The sequence below is a fragment of the Larimichthys crocea genome, chromosome X (genome assembly GCF_000972845.2).
Source record: "Larimichthys crocea isolate SSNF chromosome X, L_crocea_2.0, whole genome shotgun sequence".
NCBI lineage: Eukaryota > Metazoa > Chordata > Actinopteri > Sciaenidae > Larimichthys > Larimichthys crocea.
Window position 1 is genome coordinate 12,642,955 of NC_040020.1, and position 13,811 is coordinate 12,656,765.

The following is a 13,811-nucleotide window of genomic DNA, read 5'->3' on the forward strand; positions in this document are numbered from 1 at the left end:
GTCTTAATTTAACTTCCGTATGATTTTACAGGGGTTGACTTTGATCTATTTTTAATTATCTTGTGAGTTTGTTCAGCTTAGTTCATAGTCAGTGTTTTTCTTTGTCTCAGTGAATGAGTAATTTATGCATATGTATATAATTATTATAACAGTTACTCATTATTTCTTGGATCGTCACAGGTAGCTATGATCCATTTGTACATGTATTCAATTTACTTGAAATATTACCTGAACTGTGTGCCTTATTTTAAGCTTTAATTGAGTTGAATATCAAACTGATTATTGTTTTTCTTCCATTTAAATTTAATTTTCTTGTATTTTTTATTTCTTTTTATATGTACCATATGTATATATGCATTTATGTTATTGTTGAATTAAAAAAAAAAAAAAAAAAAAAAAAAAAAAGATGAAACCAAACATGAAGTCAAACATGTTATCTACTTGCAACACATGTGTGACACCCCTAGCTTTTAAGCACGTGGACACAGCCGAGTTCAGGAAACGATGTCAAAGATAAGTACAGAGCATGTTATGTTATGAAGAATCTACAGACTCTAAATTTGTTGCCAATTTTGGGTGAGTTAGTTTGATTTAATTTAATATGGTAATATAAATAAATCATTTAATGGACTAAATATTCTTACTGAAATGTGTTTTTATTTTTTTTATTTTTTTCAGCTCTGACAAGTTTGTTTGTCAAGATAAGTAAGTTTGTTAAAAAAGTGCTTAAGATATGAAGCTCAGTTTACTGACAGATCGTTGATCTTGCTGCTATGAGTGTTATGAATTCAGGAGCTTGTGAGCTTGTCTTTGATCTCATAACATTCAGTAAAGTGAAGAAAAATGATTTTGTATCTGTATCTGCTCATACTTTCTTTGAAACTTGTAAAGGGTAAATTTCAGGCTGCCAGTGTTTCTTTCTTAAGGTGGAACGACCTCCCTTCACCCCGTGCTGACTGGTCCTGAAATGGTCTACCTCGGCTCGAGGGTGGCTTTCCGGTGTATTGCACTTAATTCCTCTCCTCCAGTCACCTATGACCTGATAGGGGACGGCGGTGTCCTGATCGCCACATACACTGATTACGAAGGGGACCAACTTGCACCATTCTTCATGAAGGCAAGTGCAACACTGGAGGGGTCATACCACTGTAAGGCAACGGCAGGAGGAAGAACAGGAGTCAGCAAAACCATCAAGCTAAGTGTAGTCAGTGAGTAAAAGACGCAAACAGATATAGAAACCATTGATCTTGCTTGAGCTTTACTTTACTTCCCAAAATTGACCTTTTCCTCTCCTCCCCAATCATCCATCACTCCCTAACTTCTAGTTCCACCATCAATCACCATAGTGACTTCTGAACCCTCACCCCCAGTCGTATACGAAGGGTCACGCATTGTCCTGAGCTGCAACGTCAAAAAGGGCACCCACCTTTTCTACACCTGGGTTTTCAACAGGAAGGAACTCACATCTTCAACCACTCCATTCTTTAACTTCACTGGCAACAAGTTAGTGATTGGGAAGGTGACTCCAGAACATGCTGGGTCCTATTATTGCATGGCTTGGTCCATGGTGAAGGACATCAGGAGGTTTTCCAGCAGCACGGAGGTTCAGGTGATTGTCAAAGGTATGTGTCAACAAATAAGACATTGAAGACTTAAACATGAACGTGCATCTTGGTTGATTCAATCACAAGTGGTCAGCTCCAAGTAAATATGACATTGGAGTGTGTCTCATTGTGCATCACGTGGCCACTTTTATATACATACTGTATATATTAGGATAGTGACAGTAGAAAGATAGAAAAGGTGGGGAGAGAAAGGGAATGGCATGCAGAAAATGGTCAAACACGCTCTCTCACGTCTCTAAGGCATTAAAAGTTTAATATGAATCATCCAGTTTCTGTTGTGTTGTTTGGCCCAAATGGAAAACAGACAGCTTTTCATGTGTACTTCATCCGCGACTTGTCTTTTCACACTTTAATGACGCCATTGGTGCCCACATGAGTACACATTTCTGTTTATATTCAGTTGAGTAGGCCTTAAATGTAGACCAGGACACGTCACCTACACACTACTAAAATGTGTCCATATGCCCTAGGCCACCTCAAAATGTGGACTGAGCTACCATATCTCAATGCATCGTCTATGCGTCTTGGGTGCATTCACACCTGAAATTAGAGCTCGGACCACGACAGACACAGCAGTTTAAAGCCTTCAGACCCAAGATGTTGCATCAAACTTTATGGACCTGGCTTTGTGCTTTGGGGTATTGTCATGTTGTAAAAGGACAGAGCTTTCATCAAACTGCAAAGTTAAAAGCACATTATTGTCTTAAATATTATTACAGGCTTTAGTAATAAAAGTTAATTAGAAGCAAGGGGCCCAACTCATAACACAAAAAACAGCCTCAGGCCTACAATCATTGACTCCAGTATACAATATAAGTGTTGGTTAGTTTTGTACAATGTTTTTTTGCATTCTAACATGTACTGTGTTATCCATGTCCCCATTGCCTCCCTTCTTCATTCCTCCCTCAGTCTACGCTTCAAAACCATACATCTCTCTGTCCATCTTCAAAGAAGGAGCTAGTTACCGTGGGAACGTTACCTGCTGGTCAACAAGAGGGAGTCCTCCGGTCAACTTCTCTCTTTTAGTAGATGACATAGAAGTGGGATCTGTCACAGTACCTGAATCCCTCGCTGCCTGGTTTTCTGTCAGTGTGGTGCCGGAGCTGGACATGGGCATGGCTCGATGTCGGGTGAATACTGAGGTGCAGGAGTTGATGAGTGAGCCTATGAGTCTGGAACTGGGTATGAACTACACAGACACGTGAAGGAACTGTAATTTTCTGTGAATCTTTAATTCTGCTCTTTGATAATCTTTCTCTCTTCCTCTCCCCCCTATTGGTCCAGTCCCAGTTGGAGGTGATGTGAAAGTAGAGGTTCAGTATCTCTTCTCTCCTTACTCCTTACTGGCAGCAGCCAGATTGAGATGTCATATCGGCAGAGGAACTTTTCCTTATGTCTCCTGGTTCTTGAACGACACTGTCCTTCTCCCTGAGACACATTTGGATGTCATTATTCATCCTATCCAGCCTTACTACATATTAGCTGATCGTAGACGAACCCTCATTCTGATCAAGCTTGACCCTGAGGTGTCTGGGTATTACCGGTGCAGGGTCAGCAACAGCTACGATGTCTCTGGAGAGTGGGTGGAGAGTGCAGCAGTGCCGGTCCAAATCACAGGTGAAAAGATCAAGACTAGGTTTCTAATAAAAGTAAGATTGTTAGATTGAAGGTTAGATTGATTGAGACTGGTCTCATCTCTGCAGGGTAAATAGTCAGTCAGTCAGTTAGCTTGGCTTAGCACAAAAACTGGAAACAAGAGGTTCGCCTGTCTCTGTCTAAAAGTAACAAAATATGCCTACTAGCACTTCTAAAGCTCAGTAATTAACATGCTATTTACCAGGGTAAAAGTTATTTACAGTGCTGCGATGTACTGCATATTTGTTGTCATGGTGAGGTTGTCGGGAAACCAGCGGAGACTTCAGGAAGTTACACTGCTGGCCAGGAAATAGTCTAATCTTCTGTAAAAATAGCAAACGGTCTTTTTACACTTCAATTATTTTTATGAGTTCAAGTTATAACATGTTATAAATAAGCTTTTGAGGTGCTGGCTGATTTACTCTTGTCTGTGGCACACACTCTAACATTCCCTAACATTGCCCTGAGCTCACAGTCCGAGCAACACGGCTAACAAACTGTGCTAAGATTAGCTGACAGCAGCTATAGTTCACAGCAGTTTACTTTACTGTCCAACAGGGAAACTCTGTAAATCACAGAGAGCTGATGTGGAGCAGCTTGAGGACATCAGAGGCTGAAAACATTTTCTCCATAAAATGACTTAGAGCAGCGTTATGTACGCCTTTGATCATACCAGAAGCACAAAATTAAAATCTGCTATTTTATGGTAGAAAAATTACACAACGTTGCTTTAACATTTCACATGTGCCTTTTCCAAAATGTCCTTTTTATGTGGGATCTCTTGCCGACATCACACTTTTTACTCTTGAGCAGACAGGATCCTTAACTCCATGCCTCCAGCAACATCTCCCACTGAAACACCCACAAGTAAAAAGCACATATCATATATTTAATTACATTGTTAATTACATGTTGCCTTTATATTATGTAATACTTTAGTTGTTTTGTCCCTTCTCCTTCACAGGCCTTCACATTTCCACCACAGAGGTCATTAGCATAGCGTTCTGCTGCTTTGTTCTTCTGATGCTGGCGGTGGGTGCTGCCATTGTGTACAAGATGTTTGACCGCAAGCAAGGTGTGTGTGCCCACATGTCTGAGGGAGACATGAAATGACTGGAAATGTGTACCTGAATTCACATTAAATGTTCTTATGTCTTTCATTTTTTTTACAGATCACACCAACATTACTGCAGCAAAGTAAGCCTTATCTTAATGTACCTCTGAAAGTTTACTGTTATGTAACTTAAACCAGTTCAACAATGTTTGTGGTTTCCAGTTCCAGTTCAGATGCATTTCCTCTGTTTACATCCATGTCCCAGTTGGGAGGCCAACAAATTGATGCTTCCTCTACAGACTGTGATGATCTGAATCAGGTATACAGGCCATTACAATTTTTAATCACTGAAATATGACATACTGTCCAAACTCTCTACTACTTTACTTAGTTCCCTTTAAATGGTTAGAAAGGAACTACATTTTTTAGGTCGTTTGGTTACAGTAATAAGAGAAATGGCCACAGTGTTTATTTGGTAATGATTTATTTTACAGATCTGTATGTCCCTAATAATTTCCTTATGTTTTCCTTCAACATTTTCTGGAACAAACCGTGCTGGTGCTAATTAAAATAAATAAATGAGAGAAATAGGAATATCTGTGAAAGAACTGCTCCACTTGAACCAGAATAAATATCTATCTATAATTAATTCATTACCTAATTAAAACTTTTGATTAGTTTTACTGTACCTGGACATTTTATCCAAAAGACTCTTTTAGTCATTTTCATTGAAAACAATGGAGTTAAATAATAGAAATTAATTGGACATTGTTTCTATTTTCCCTCTTAATTTTCCCTTTTAATTTTTTGAATGCAGCTGTTCTCAGGAAAAAAAACCCTCAAATAATTATGAAAGATGTTTGCCTAAATCACTATCTTCCACCAAGAACACTTCAAAGACATCATTAGGAAATATGTTAAATAATGTTAGGAGCCTAAACACACAGTTCATTGAATATTTAAGTACCTGAAAGTGATACAATAAATTATTTGCATGATTTCTTTCATGCTAATAAAATGTGTGTGTGTGTGTGTGTGTGTGTGTGTGTGTGTGTGTGTCTGTGTGTGTGTGTGTGTGTGTGTGTGTGTGTGTGTGTGTGTGTGTGTGTGTATAATTTGGAACTTGTTTGTTCTTTGATGTCCCATGTGAAGGGAGTTTGAGAGGTAAAGCAGAGAGAGGAGTAGAGCTACACAGTTTTGGGAAAGAGGAATGATTATAGCATCAAGTTATGGCTTCACTGATTGGAAACTTGAAAAATTGTTAAAACCTATAACATTATGTATTTTAAAGACAAAATCGACTTATTAAGAATGGACAAAAGGGATTCTGAGACATAAAATGTACATGTAAAATGTAAAATGAAACAATGTGAACCTGGTGTAAGCAAGAAAATATCATGACTGTTCTCTCTCTCTCTCTGTGTTTTAGACCGTAGAGATCACAGTATGAAATGAATGATCCTGCACCTCATCAACAAACTGACCATCTCAGCCAAGTTGCTTTAAAGAAACTGGTCGAGGGGTGCCCTGATAGCTCGCCTGGTGTAGCATGCACCTTATTACCCCATTTCTAAGGCCTTGCAGCAGCGGCCCAGGGTTCAATTCTGACACTTGGCTCTTTGCTGCATGTCATCCTTTCTCTCTAAAGCCCAAAAATAATCTTAAAAAAAGAAAAAAAGAAACTGGTGGAATATTTCTTTAAAATGGATGAGAGATTATATTTTTCAGCAAAACTACTGTATACTGTGATGTTATTTTGCAAATAAAAAAATCTCTTTTCAAATAATATTTTGTTGTCGTTGTTGCTTTCAATGAAACCAGTGAAAGTATGATTGATTACACCTTAATTTCTACTTCACAACATGTCTGACTTCTTGTTTTGATATTAACACTTACACACTCATAATATAACATAACGCCATGGCAGTTATGACATGAGTGAGAGGGAGGGTACAGCAGGGAGGTGTTTGGTAACGCTATCAGCTATTTGCACATGTTTCACCCACAGTGCTTCAGCCCTTCATTAAAAACTGTCAAAACGCCTACAAAACATATTACAGAGCACGGTGTAACAATATTTAAAGTATACAGTTGTGTTAAAGGCAACACACCTTCTTTGAGAATGTTTGCTTCACTCCTTTGGGTCATACTAGGTAAGCAAATTAACGCAGTACAGTACACTTTATTTTTCACAAGTTCAAACTAAATTATTTCTTGTTCCTCTCTACAGGGTTGTGCTACTGTAGCAAGGAGAGCAGTAAGTCAGTTGATTTGTGTTGAGTGTGTCTTAGTGTGTATATAGTGAATGAATACATTTTTGTAGCACATGATTCTTTGTGTTGAGTCTTTGTCCAGTTTTCTTTTATTTAATTACATATCTTTTGACAGGTCAGTCACATCTTGGTTATCCACAACTATCTGGCCCTTCAGAGGCTTTGGTGAAAAAAGTTGCAGATTTTAAATGTGATCTGCAGATCTACCCAAAGAATATATCTATCACACTGGAGTTCTACAAGTGAGAATTTGTTCATTACATCTAACCACTGCATTAAAATGTAAAGAAAAAAAAGGGATGATAGAAATATCCTGTAATTATTAACCTTTTTCTAGTGAGGATAAGCATAAGAAGTTGGGTGAATACACCTTTGCCGAGGATGGTGCATCTTTTCCGATGGTGATCGGACATGACCATGATGGCAACCTGGTGTGTGTGGCCAAAGCACCTAACATAAATGCCACTGTCAGCAACGTACACTACCTGAAGGTTATTGGTAAGTCTCTTTATTACCAGGGATATAATATTGTATTGTATTATATTGTATTTACATTCCTCCCACAATCAAAAGACATGCACTTAATTAGTTAAGTGGTGTCTCTAAATTTCCTGCAGGTGTCAATGTGACCATGAATGGTTGTTTGTCTCTATATGTATGGCCTGTGATAAACTGACAACTTGTCCAGGGTGTACCCCACCTCTCACCCAGTGCCAACTGGGATTGGCTCCAGCCCCCTGCCCCCGCTAATCATGAAAAATGGATGGAAGGATATTGTATTGCATCGCGTGTACAGTACATGGCCTCCCTGTAACAGTCACAGATTGTTAGGGGTTTGTAAAAGCTGAAAAGCAATATGAAACAAATTTCTGAAATGCATGATTGGATTGTCTTAATAGCATAAAAAAGAGGTTAATGGGAATGTGTTTAGTTTTGCAAGTATTTGGTCATAATAAAAGATCATAATAGTAAGAATTATATTCTCTATAAAAACCTTGAATATCTTCAGCAAATTTGAATCTATCAAAATGTTGACAAAACCTAAAATTTTTACCTCACAGTGGTATTAAAGGATCCATGAAGACTGTGAAAAAACTTTATGACAGTCAGTAGTTGTTGAGATACATTAGACTAGATTGGAGACCCCCAATAATTCAAACCAAACAATAAAATATCATTATAACGCCATCACAAGCTTTCTTGGTAAGTTAACTAGACTTGTTATATGTTGTGAAGTTAATAGATATGTTTACTTGTAAAAGCAGAGACACCACACAACAGGCTAAACATTATGAAAAGTACTTTACAAGAGGATTTTTCCAATGAGAATTATTGTTGATAAAAAATAAGACCATACGTTTTTGATCTGTCGTTTTGTTTGTCCTGTAGAACCAGTGAAAGGTGCAGTGATTGATGTCCGTTCAGGTCCAGTTGAATTCTTTGAAGGGAAGACACTGGAGCTAAGCTGTAATCATACTGCTGGAACTTATGTCTCCTACAAATGGCTACTGAATGGTCAACTTGTCTCTCAGGCTCTTCAATACCATAACCGTCTCTTAATCAACGGGTCAGTAGAACTCCATTGAGATTGTCCCTGGACAACTGTTACTACGTTACTACGTTTTACATTCATACCAGGTGTGTCCTAGGTTGGGGTTGTAGTTTAGCTTTGCCCAAAGTTAGAAAATACAGTTATTAGCACTGGTGGGCAATCAAAAACATGATAAAATACCCCCTCAGGTGATCTTCCAGTAGACCTTTTTACTTATTTTTTGGCTATCAGCACCTGTAAAGCTAGTTTAATCTGTAGAGAAACAAATCCAAAAACTTGGTCAGTTAGTTTGACACTGAAAAACATGGAAATAACTTATAAGTAGCCCTGTTGCATCTCTTGATTCGTCTGTGACTCATTTCCCTTGACAAACATCTGTCCAACAAAATGTTTCTGTCATCTTTAGAACTACTTCTAAAGACAGTGGCTCTTACATATGCATGGCCTTCAACGAATTCAACAAAACAAAGTTCTTCAACGCAAGCAGCACTGAAGTTGTAATCACAGTCAAAGGTTAGCTGTCGTCTGTTTTGAATACACTCTCAGGTTAAAATTGTATAGATGTGACATGATCTCCTTGAAGAAAATACATCTTATTCCCTCAGACTTGGTGTCAAGACCTGACATCTCCTTCACTGTGCTAAAGGAGGATTCCCACAACTATTCTGCCATGGTCACCTGTGAGTCAGCAAAGGGGACTCCGCCTGTCACCTTTTCACTTTACAACAGAACAGAGTTGGTTGCCAATATGACAGCTAAAGACAGAAATGCCACATTTAAGGTTCCACTGGTCTTAGGCAAGCACATGGGAGATCTACAATGCCGGGCAAATAATGGAGACGCGACTGAACACAGTAAATGGATTCCCATAGTAGTTGGTATGTGCATTGTTTAAAATAATAACACTGTGGTAAACAATACTTAAACAAATGTTTGTCTATGATGTCACTTTCTGACCATTATATATTCAAAAGTCCTGGTTGAAGGGCCTGTCATGATTGATTACGACCATAACATTGGAGAAAGCTATAATGTGGTCAGCCTGATTATCTACTGCAAGGCAGCGGAGGAATCTTTTCCACTGTACCACTGGTTCCTCAACAAAAATTTCATGACAGTCAGTAGTTGTCGAGATACATCAGACTAGACTGGAGACCCCCAAAAATTCAAACCAAACAGTAAAATATCATTATAATGCCATCACAAGGTTTCTTGGTAAGTGAACTAGACTTGTTATATGTTGTGAAGTTAATAGATATGTTCACCTGTAAAAGCAGAGAAATCGATCTGCAAATACGAAGACATCACACAACAGGCCATAAAAATATGAGGAAAAGTACTTTACAAGAGGATTTTTCCAATGAGAATGATTGTTGATAAAAAATAAGACCATAAGTTCTTGATCTGTTGTTTTGTTTGTCCTGTAGAACCAGTGAAAGGTGCAGTGATTGATGTCCGTTCAGGTCCAGTTGAATTCTTTGAAGGGAAGACACTGGAGCTAAGCTGTAATCATACTGCTGGAACTTATGTCTCCTACAAATGGCTACTGAATGGTCAACTTGTCTCTCAGGCTCTTCAATACCATAACCGTCTCTTAATCCACAGGTCAGTAGAACTCCATTGAGATTGTCCCTGGACAACTGTTATTACATTACTACATTTTACATTTGTAAAACTAGGGTCATACCAGGTGCGTTCTAGGTTGAGGTTGCAGTGGTTATTCTAGGTGGTTGGTAAATAATATTGTTAATGATAGGACATACAGTGTGCACTGTATGTTGTCACAAAGTAGCAGTGATAGCAGTAGTAGCAGAGTAAGTGGCAGACACAAAGAAGTTAAATCTACTGTATTAATGTCAATATTCAATTGAATTTTTATGCAACTGTCAGTGGTCGTGTATTTGCGGCCATTCTGCCAGCCATTTATTAACATGTCTGTTGTTCTTGTCACCAAGCAGACACATAAATAAACAACTAGTCTAGCTTTGCCCAAAGTTAGAAAATACAGTTATTAGCACTGGTGGGCAATCAAAAACATGATAAAATACCCCCTCAGGTGATCTTCTAGTAGCTCTTTTTACTTATTTTTTTTCCACCACTGGCTATCAGCACCTGTAAAGCTAGTTTAATCTGTAGAGAAACAAATCCAAAAACTTGGTCAGTTAGTTTGACACTGAAAACATGGAAATAACTTATAAGTAGCCCTGTTGCATCCCTTGATACGTCTGTGACTCAGTTCCCTTGACAAACATCTGTCCAACAAAATGTTTCTGTCATCTTTAGAACTACTTCTAAAGACAGTGGCTCTTACATATGCATGGCCTTCAACGAATTCAACAAAACAAAGTTCTTCAATGCAAGCAGCACTGAAGTTGTAATCACAGTCAAAGGTTAGCTGTCGTCTGTTTTGAATACACTCTCAGGTTAAAATTGTATAGATGTGACATGATCTCCTTGAAGAAAATACATCTTATTCCCTCAGACTTGGTGTCAAGACCTGACATCTCCTTCACTGTGCTAAAGGAGGATCCCCACAACTATTCTGCCATGGTCACCTGTGAATCAGCAAAAGGGACTCCACCTGTCACCTTTTCACTTTACAACAGAACAGAGTTGGTTGCCAATATGACAGCTAAAGACAGAAATGCCACATTTAAGGTTCCACTGGTCTTGGGCAAGCACATGGGAGATCTACAATGCCAGGCAAATAATGGAGACGCGACTGAAGACAGTAAATGGATTCCCATAGTAGTTGGTATGTGCATTGTTTAAAATAATAACACTGTGGTAAAAAAAAATATTTGTCCACGATGTCACTTTCTGATCCATTATATCTTCAAAAGTCCCGGTTGAAGGGCCTGTCATGATGGATTACGACCATGACATTGGAGAAAGCTATGATGTGGTCAGTCTGACCATCTACTGCAAGGCAGCGAAGGGATCTTTTCCACGGTACCAGTGGTTCCTCAACAAAACCCTCCTAGATGACCGAGGAAGCTTCTACTCTGTGGACCACCAGCCTCCACAACAGTCTATACTGATGCTGTCAGTAGGGTGGCGGAGCGCCGGGACGTACCACTGTAGTGTGTCAGACAGCTTTGACCACACCACTGCCAGAAGAAGCAAAAGGGTGTATTTGGATAAACATGGTACAGATGATCCACTCTTGTTGATTTACAAAAAACATCCTTCTGACAGATGACAGCTAGTTTCACCTCTTCTTCATCTTCCTGCTCCCTCAGTGCTGAATCGTATCCCCATCTTGGTGGCAACAGTCGTCTTTGGATGTTTCACAGCCATGATTCTCGTCGTCTCCGTTTGTTGCTTTCTTGGAGTGGTGTTCAGTGAGTTGTGTTTCCACAATTTCAGAGTCCTCTTTTTTTATCTGGTGTGGGTAACTTCTCATTGCTACTGTGAATTCATGTTTTTGCTCTTCTTTCAGAGAGAAGGCATTATGGAGAGAGGCCTATGTGAGTCCATTTATCTAATTAATTATATCTTTAAAATGGTGACCACATTTCCATTGAATTGCCTTATTTAATCTTCTGAAGAGAATTATACAACTTGGTCCTCAGTCAGTTTTTCTTTTAAAGCAACAATACATGGAAATTGGTATTTCTGTGATTTAGTGTCTCCAGTTTCAAAGTGCAACAGCACTGTGGTAAATATGGACAGTTGTACACGTGTATTTGTTATGATTAATGACTTGTGATCAAAAACTAGCGAGTTAACAACTTTACTAACAGCCAAACATCATGCAAGTGCAACAACACAAGACATAACAGCCAGCTCAGCGTCTGTCTTTCAACCTTTTATTTCACCAAGTTCCCGCCAGTGACTAAAAGTCCCAGATTTACTCTTGTCCAGCATCTTCTTGCTTGGTCAGTCTCTCATTTCTCCTCTGAGCTTCCTCTATCAATGTCCTCTTCAGTGTCTCCATCATTTTGTCCATAAAGGCTGCTGAGCCTGGTTACATTGTTAGCTTGCCCAGCTCTGGTTCTAGCGTGACACTGGCTCTGCTACTCGATAGCATTCCCCATCGTCCTGTGCTTGACCTCACAGTCTGGACAGCCCTCCTACCAAACTGAGCTAACATTAGGTAACAGCAGCTATAGTTCACAATCGTTTACTGTCCATCAGGAAACTCTGTAAATCACAGAATTGATGCGCAGCAGCCAGAGGACATCAAAGGGGAAAGCAGAAAACATTTTTTCCATAAAATATGATCCACCAAAATCAGTGTTGTGTAGTTGGTGGTGTGTGACTTAGTACTGCAAAGTGTTATGTACATTCACAGATGATAGTATGGAGCATAAAGTTACATAGTGCAATGACCAAGAATACTGGGCACATGCCAGTGTAATGTCAAAATTATTTTATGGTTAAAATGTTACACAATCTTGCTTTAAAGACACAATGGCAGCTGCCAAATGAAAGGGTACAATACATTAATGTAAAACCTAATGGTCTTACATGAATTAAAGTTATTTACTGTACTATACATTACACCTTTTAACAAGCTCCAAATGGGGCCTCACAGTTAAGACTACATCAAAAGTTAGCTGGGAGGAACTTTTGGGGTATAATCTGAAGAGACTTATTGTGGTACTTTTTATGTAGACTGACAGTAAGCTTGTGGAGAGGGGGCACAAGTTCAGCTGGAGTTGAGTAGATGTATTAGACTTACTGGATCAGCAGGTCACATTTCTTTGACCTTTGACCATACAACTGAAACAACAATTGATCTCTGACACAGTTTACAGTCACACACACAACAATACAGATGACGGATAGTGTCATCCAACTGTCCTGAATTTGAAATGTGTTGCAGTGTCAGTTGTTCTTTCGTAGCAACATCCTCTCAGTGAGCAGTTAAATATATTAATGGATGATCATGAATTCCCAGGATTTTACTGACATTTTATCATATTTTTGCTTGAAAGTCCAATTTAAAAGTGATGAGTCAGATGAAATTTCCCTGAATCAGTATTTAGAAATCAACCATGTTCAGTTTGGGTGTAATTGTACAACTCTTCCTCATTCTGTTGAAAGCTCAACACTCTCCAGTGGACTGGTAACTTCTGCATTGTGTGCAGTTAGGCCTCATTTAATGTTGTCTGACTGTAACATGTGACGCATGCAGTACGTGACAACTGGCTTTTTTCTCTTCTCAGGTTGGAGATGGAGAGCATGGTAGGTGCCCATGAAGCCGAGCTGGTCAGTTAATATTTTTTTAACCTTCATCATTAAAGAGCAGTTCTCATGATCACACACTGTATTACCCCCTGACACACTTCATGTGTCACTCCTCACAGGATTTGTCAGAGTACAATGAGGACACTGATGTGCTGACGGCAGCCAAAGATGCTGAATTTGATCAGGTGAGATCAAATAAATGAATGACACCAAACAACCAATCACCACTCTGTTAGTTTAAAACACTCCTGCTCATCTGTGTGTCTCACATCAGACATCTGAAGCCTCTGTGGATGAATGGCCCCAAATTGAGGAAGAGAAGAAGACGTTGGAAGATGAACCAGTTAAGGAGCCCTGAAGGGTTCAAACTGTTTGTCCTGTAAATATAAGCTGTTGTGGTGAAATAAACATCTGCAAATGATGCTCTGTGTTCCATTTCCATTTTCAGTATGTACGTATCTCTGACTTATCAATGG

At 39.0% G+C, this 13,811-nt stretch overlaps 2 protein-coding genes across 9 annotated transcripts; both read left to right on the top strand.

Moving 5' to 3' along the window:
* The first annotated feature begins 26 nt into the window (after positions 1 to 26).
* Positions 27 to 6,100, top strand: LOC104930264 (Fc receptor-like protein 5). Of its 6 annotated transcripts, none has more exons than XM_010745007.3 (11): positions 27 to 576; positions 679 to 705; positions 927 to 1,208; positions 1,326 to 1,622; positions 2,535 to 2,807; positions 2,910 to 3,242; positions 4,074 to 4,127; positions 4,225 to 4,335; positions 4,433 to 4,457; positions 4,537 to 4,633; positions 5,744 to 6,100. In XM_010745007.3, the coding sequence occupies exons 1-11, from the start codon at positions 537 to 539 to the stop codon at positions 5,762 to 5,764; spliced, it is 1,560 nt and encodes a 519-aa protein (XP_010743309.3). In that variant the 5' UTR covers positions 27 to 536; the 3' UTR covers positions 5,765 to 6,100. The 6 variants fall into 6 exon arrangements, 4 of the variants coding, with proteins under 4 accessions (XP_010743309.3, XP_019115668.2, XP_027138545.1 ...); XM_019260123.2 differs by having other exon boundaries at positions 4,580 to 4,633; XM_027282744.1 differs by having other exon boundaries at positions 1,029 to 1,208.
* A 238-nt stretch (positions 6,101 to 6,338) lies between these two features.
* LOC104930269 (Fc receptor-like protein 3) lies at positions 6,339 to 13,756 on the top strand. Of its 3 annotated transcripts, none has more exons than XM_027282726.1 (16): positions 6,339 to 6,467; positions 6,545 to 6,571; positions 6,703 to 6,829; positions 6,925 to 7,085; positions 7,977 to 8,154; positions 8,546 to 8,652; positions 8,745 to 9,017; positions 9,567 to 9,744; positions 10,423 to 10,529; positions 10,622 to 10,894; positions 10,983 to 11,288; positions 11,382 to 11,483; positions 11,582 to 11,609; positions 13,314 to 13,356; positions 13,455 to 13,520; positions 13,610 to 13,756. In XM_027282726.1, the coding sequence occupies exons 1-16, from the start codon at positions 6,437 to 6,439 to the stop codon at positions 13,691 to 13,693; spliced, it is 2,091 nt and encodes a 696-aa protein (XP_027138527.1). In that variant the 5' UTR covers positions 6,339 to 6,436; the 3' UTR covers positions 13,694 to 13,756. The 3 variants fall into 3 exon arrangements, with proteins under 3 accessions (XP_027138527.1, XP_027138528.1, XP_019115709.1); XM_027282727.1 differs by having other exon boundaries at positions 13,314 to 13,332; XM_019260164.2 differs by lacking the exons at positions 9,567 to 9,744; positions 10,423 to 10,529; positions 10,622 to 10,894.
* The last annotated feature ends 55 nt before the right edge of the window (positions 13,757 to 13,811 follow it).

Bases quoted from the DNA above. Each gene is read 5' to 3' on its own strand.
- LOC104930269 (XM_027282726.1), top strand. From the start codon at position 6,437: ATGTTTGCTTCACTCCTTTGGGTCATACTAG. The intron at 6,572-6,702 runs GTAAGTCAGTTG...ATCTTTTGACAG, and splicing joins CTACTGTAGCAAGGAGAGCA to GTCAGTCACATCTTGGTTAT. The intron at 11,289-11,381 runs GTACAGATGATC...CTGCTCCCTCAG, and splicing joins GGTGTATTTGGATAAACATG to TGCTGAATCGTATCCCCATC.
- LOC104930264 (XM_010745007.3), top strand. From the start codon at position 537: ATGAAGAATCTACAGACTCTAAATTTGTTGCCAATTTTGG. The intron at 1,209-1,325 runs GTGAGTAAAAGA...CCTAACTTCTAG, and splicing joins CATCAAGCTAAGTGTAGTCA to TTCCACCATCAATCACCATA. The intron at 4,128-4,224 runs GTAAAAAGCACA...TCTCCTTCACAG, and splicing joins TCCCACTGAAACACCCACAA to GCCTTCACATTTCCACCACA.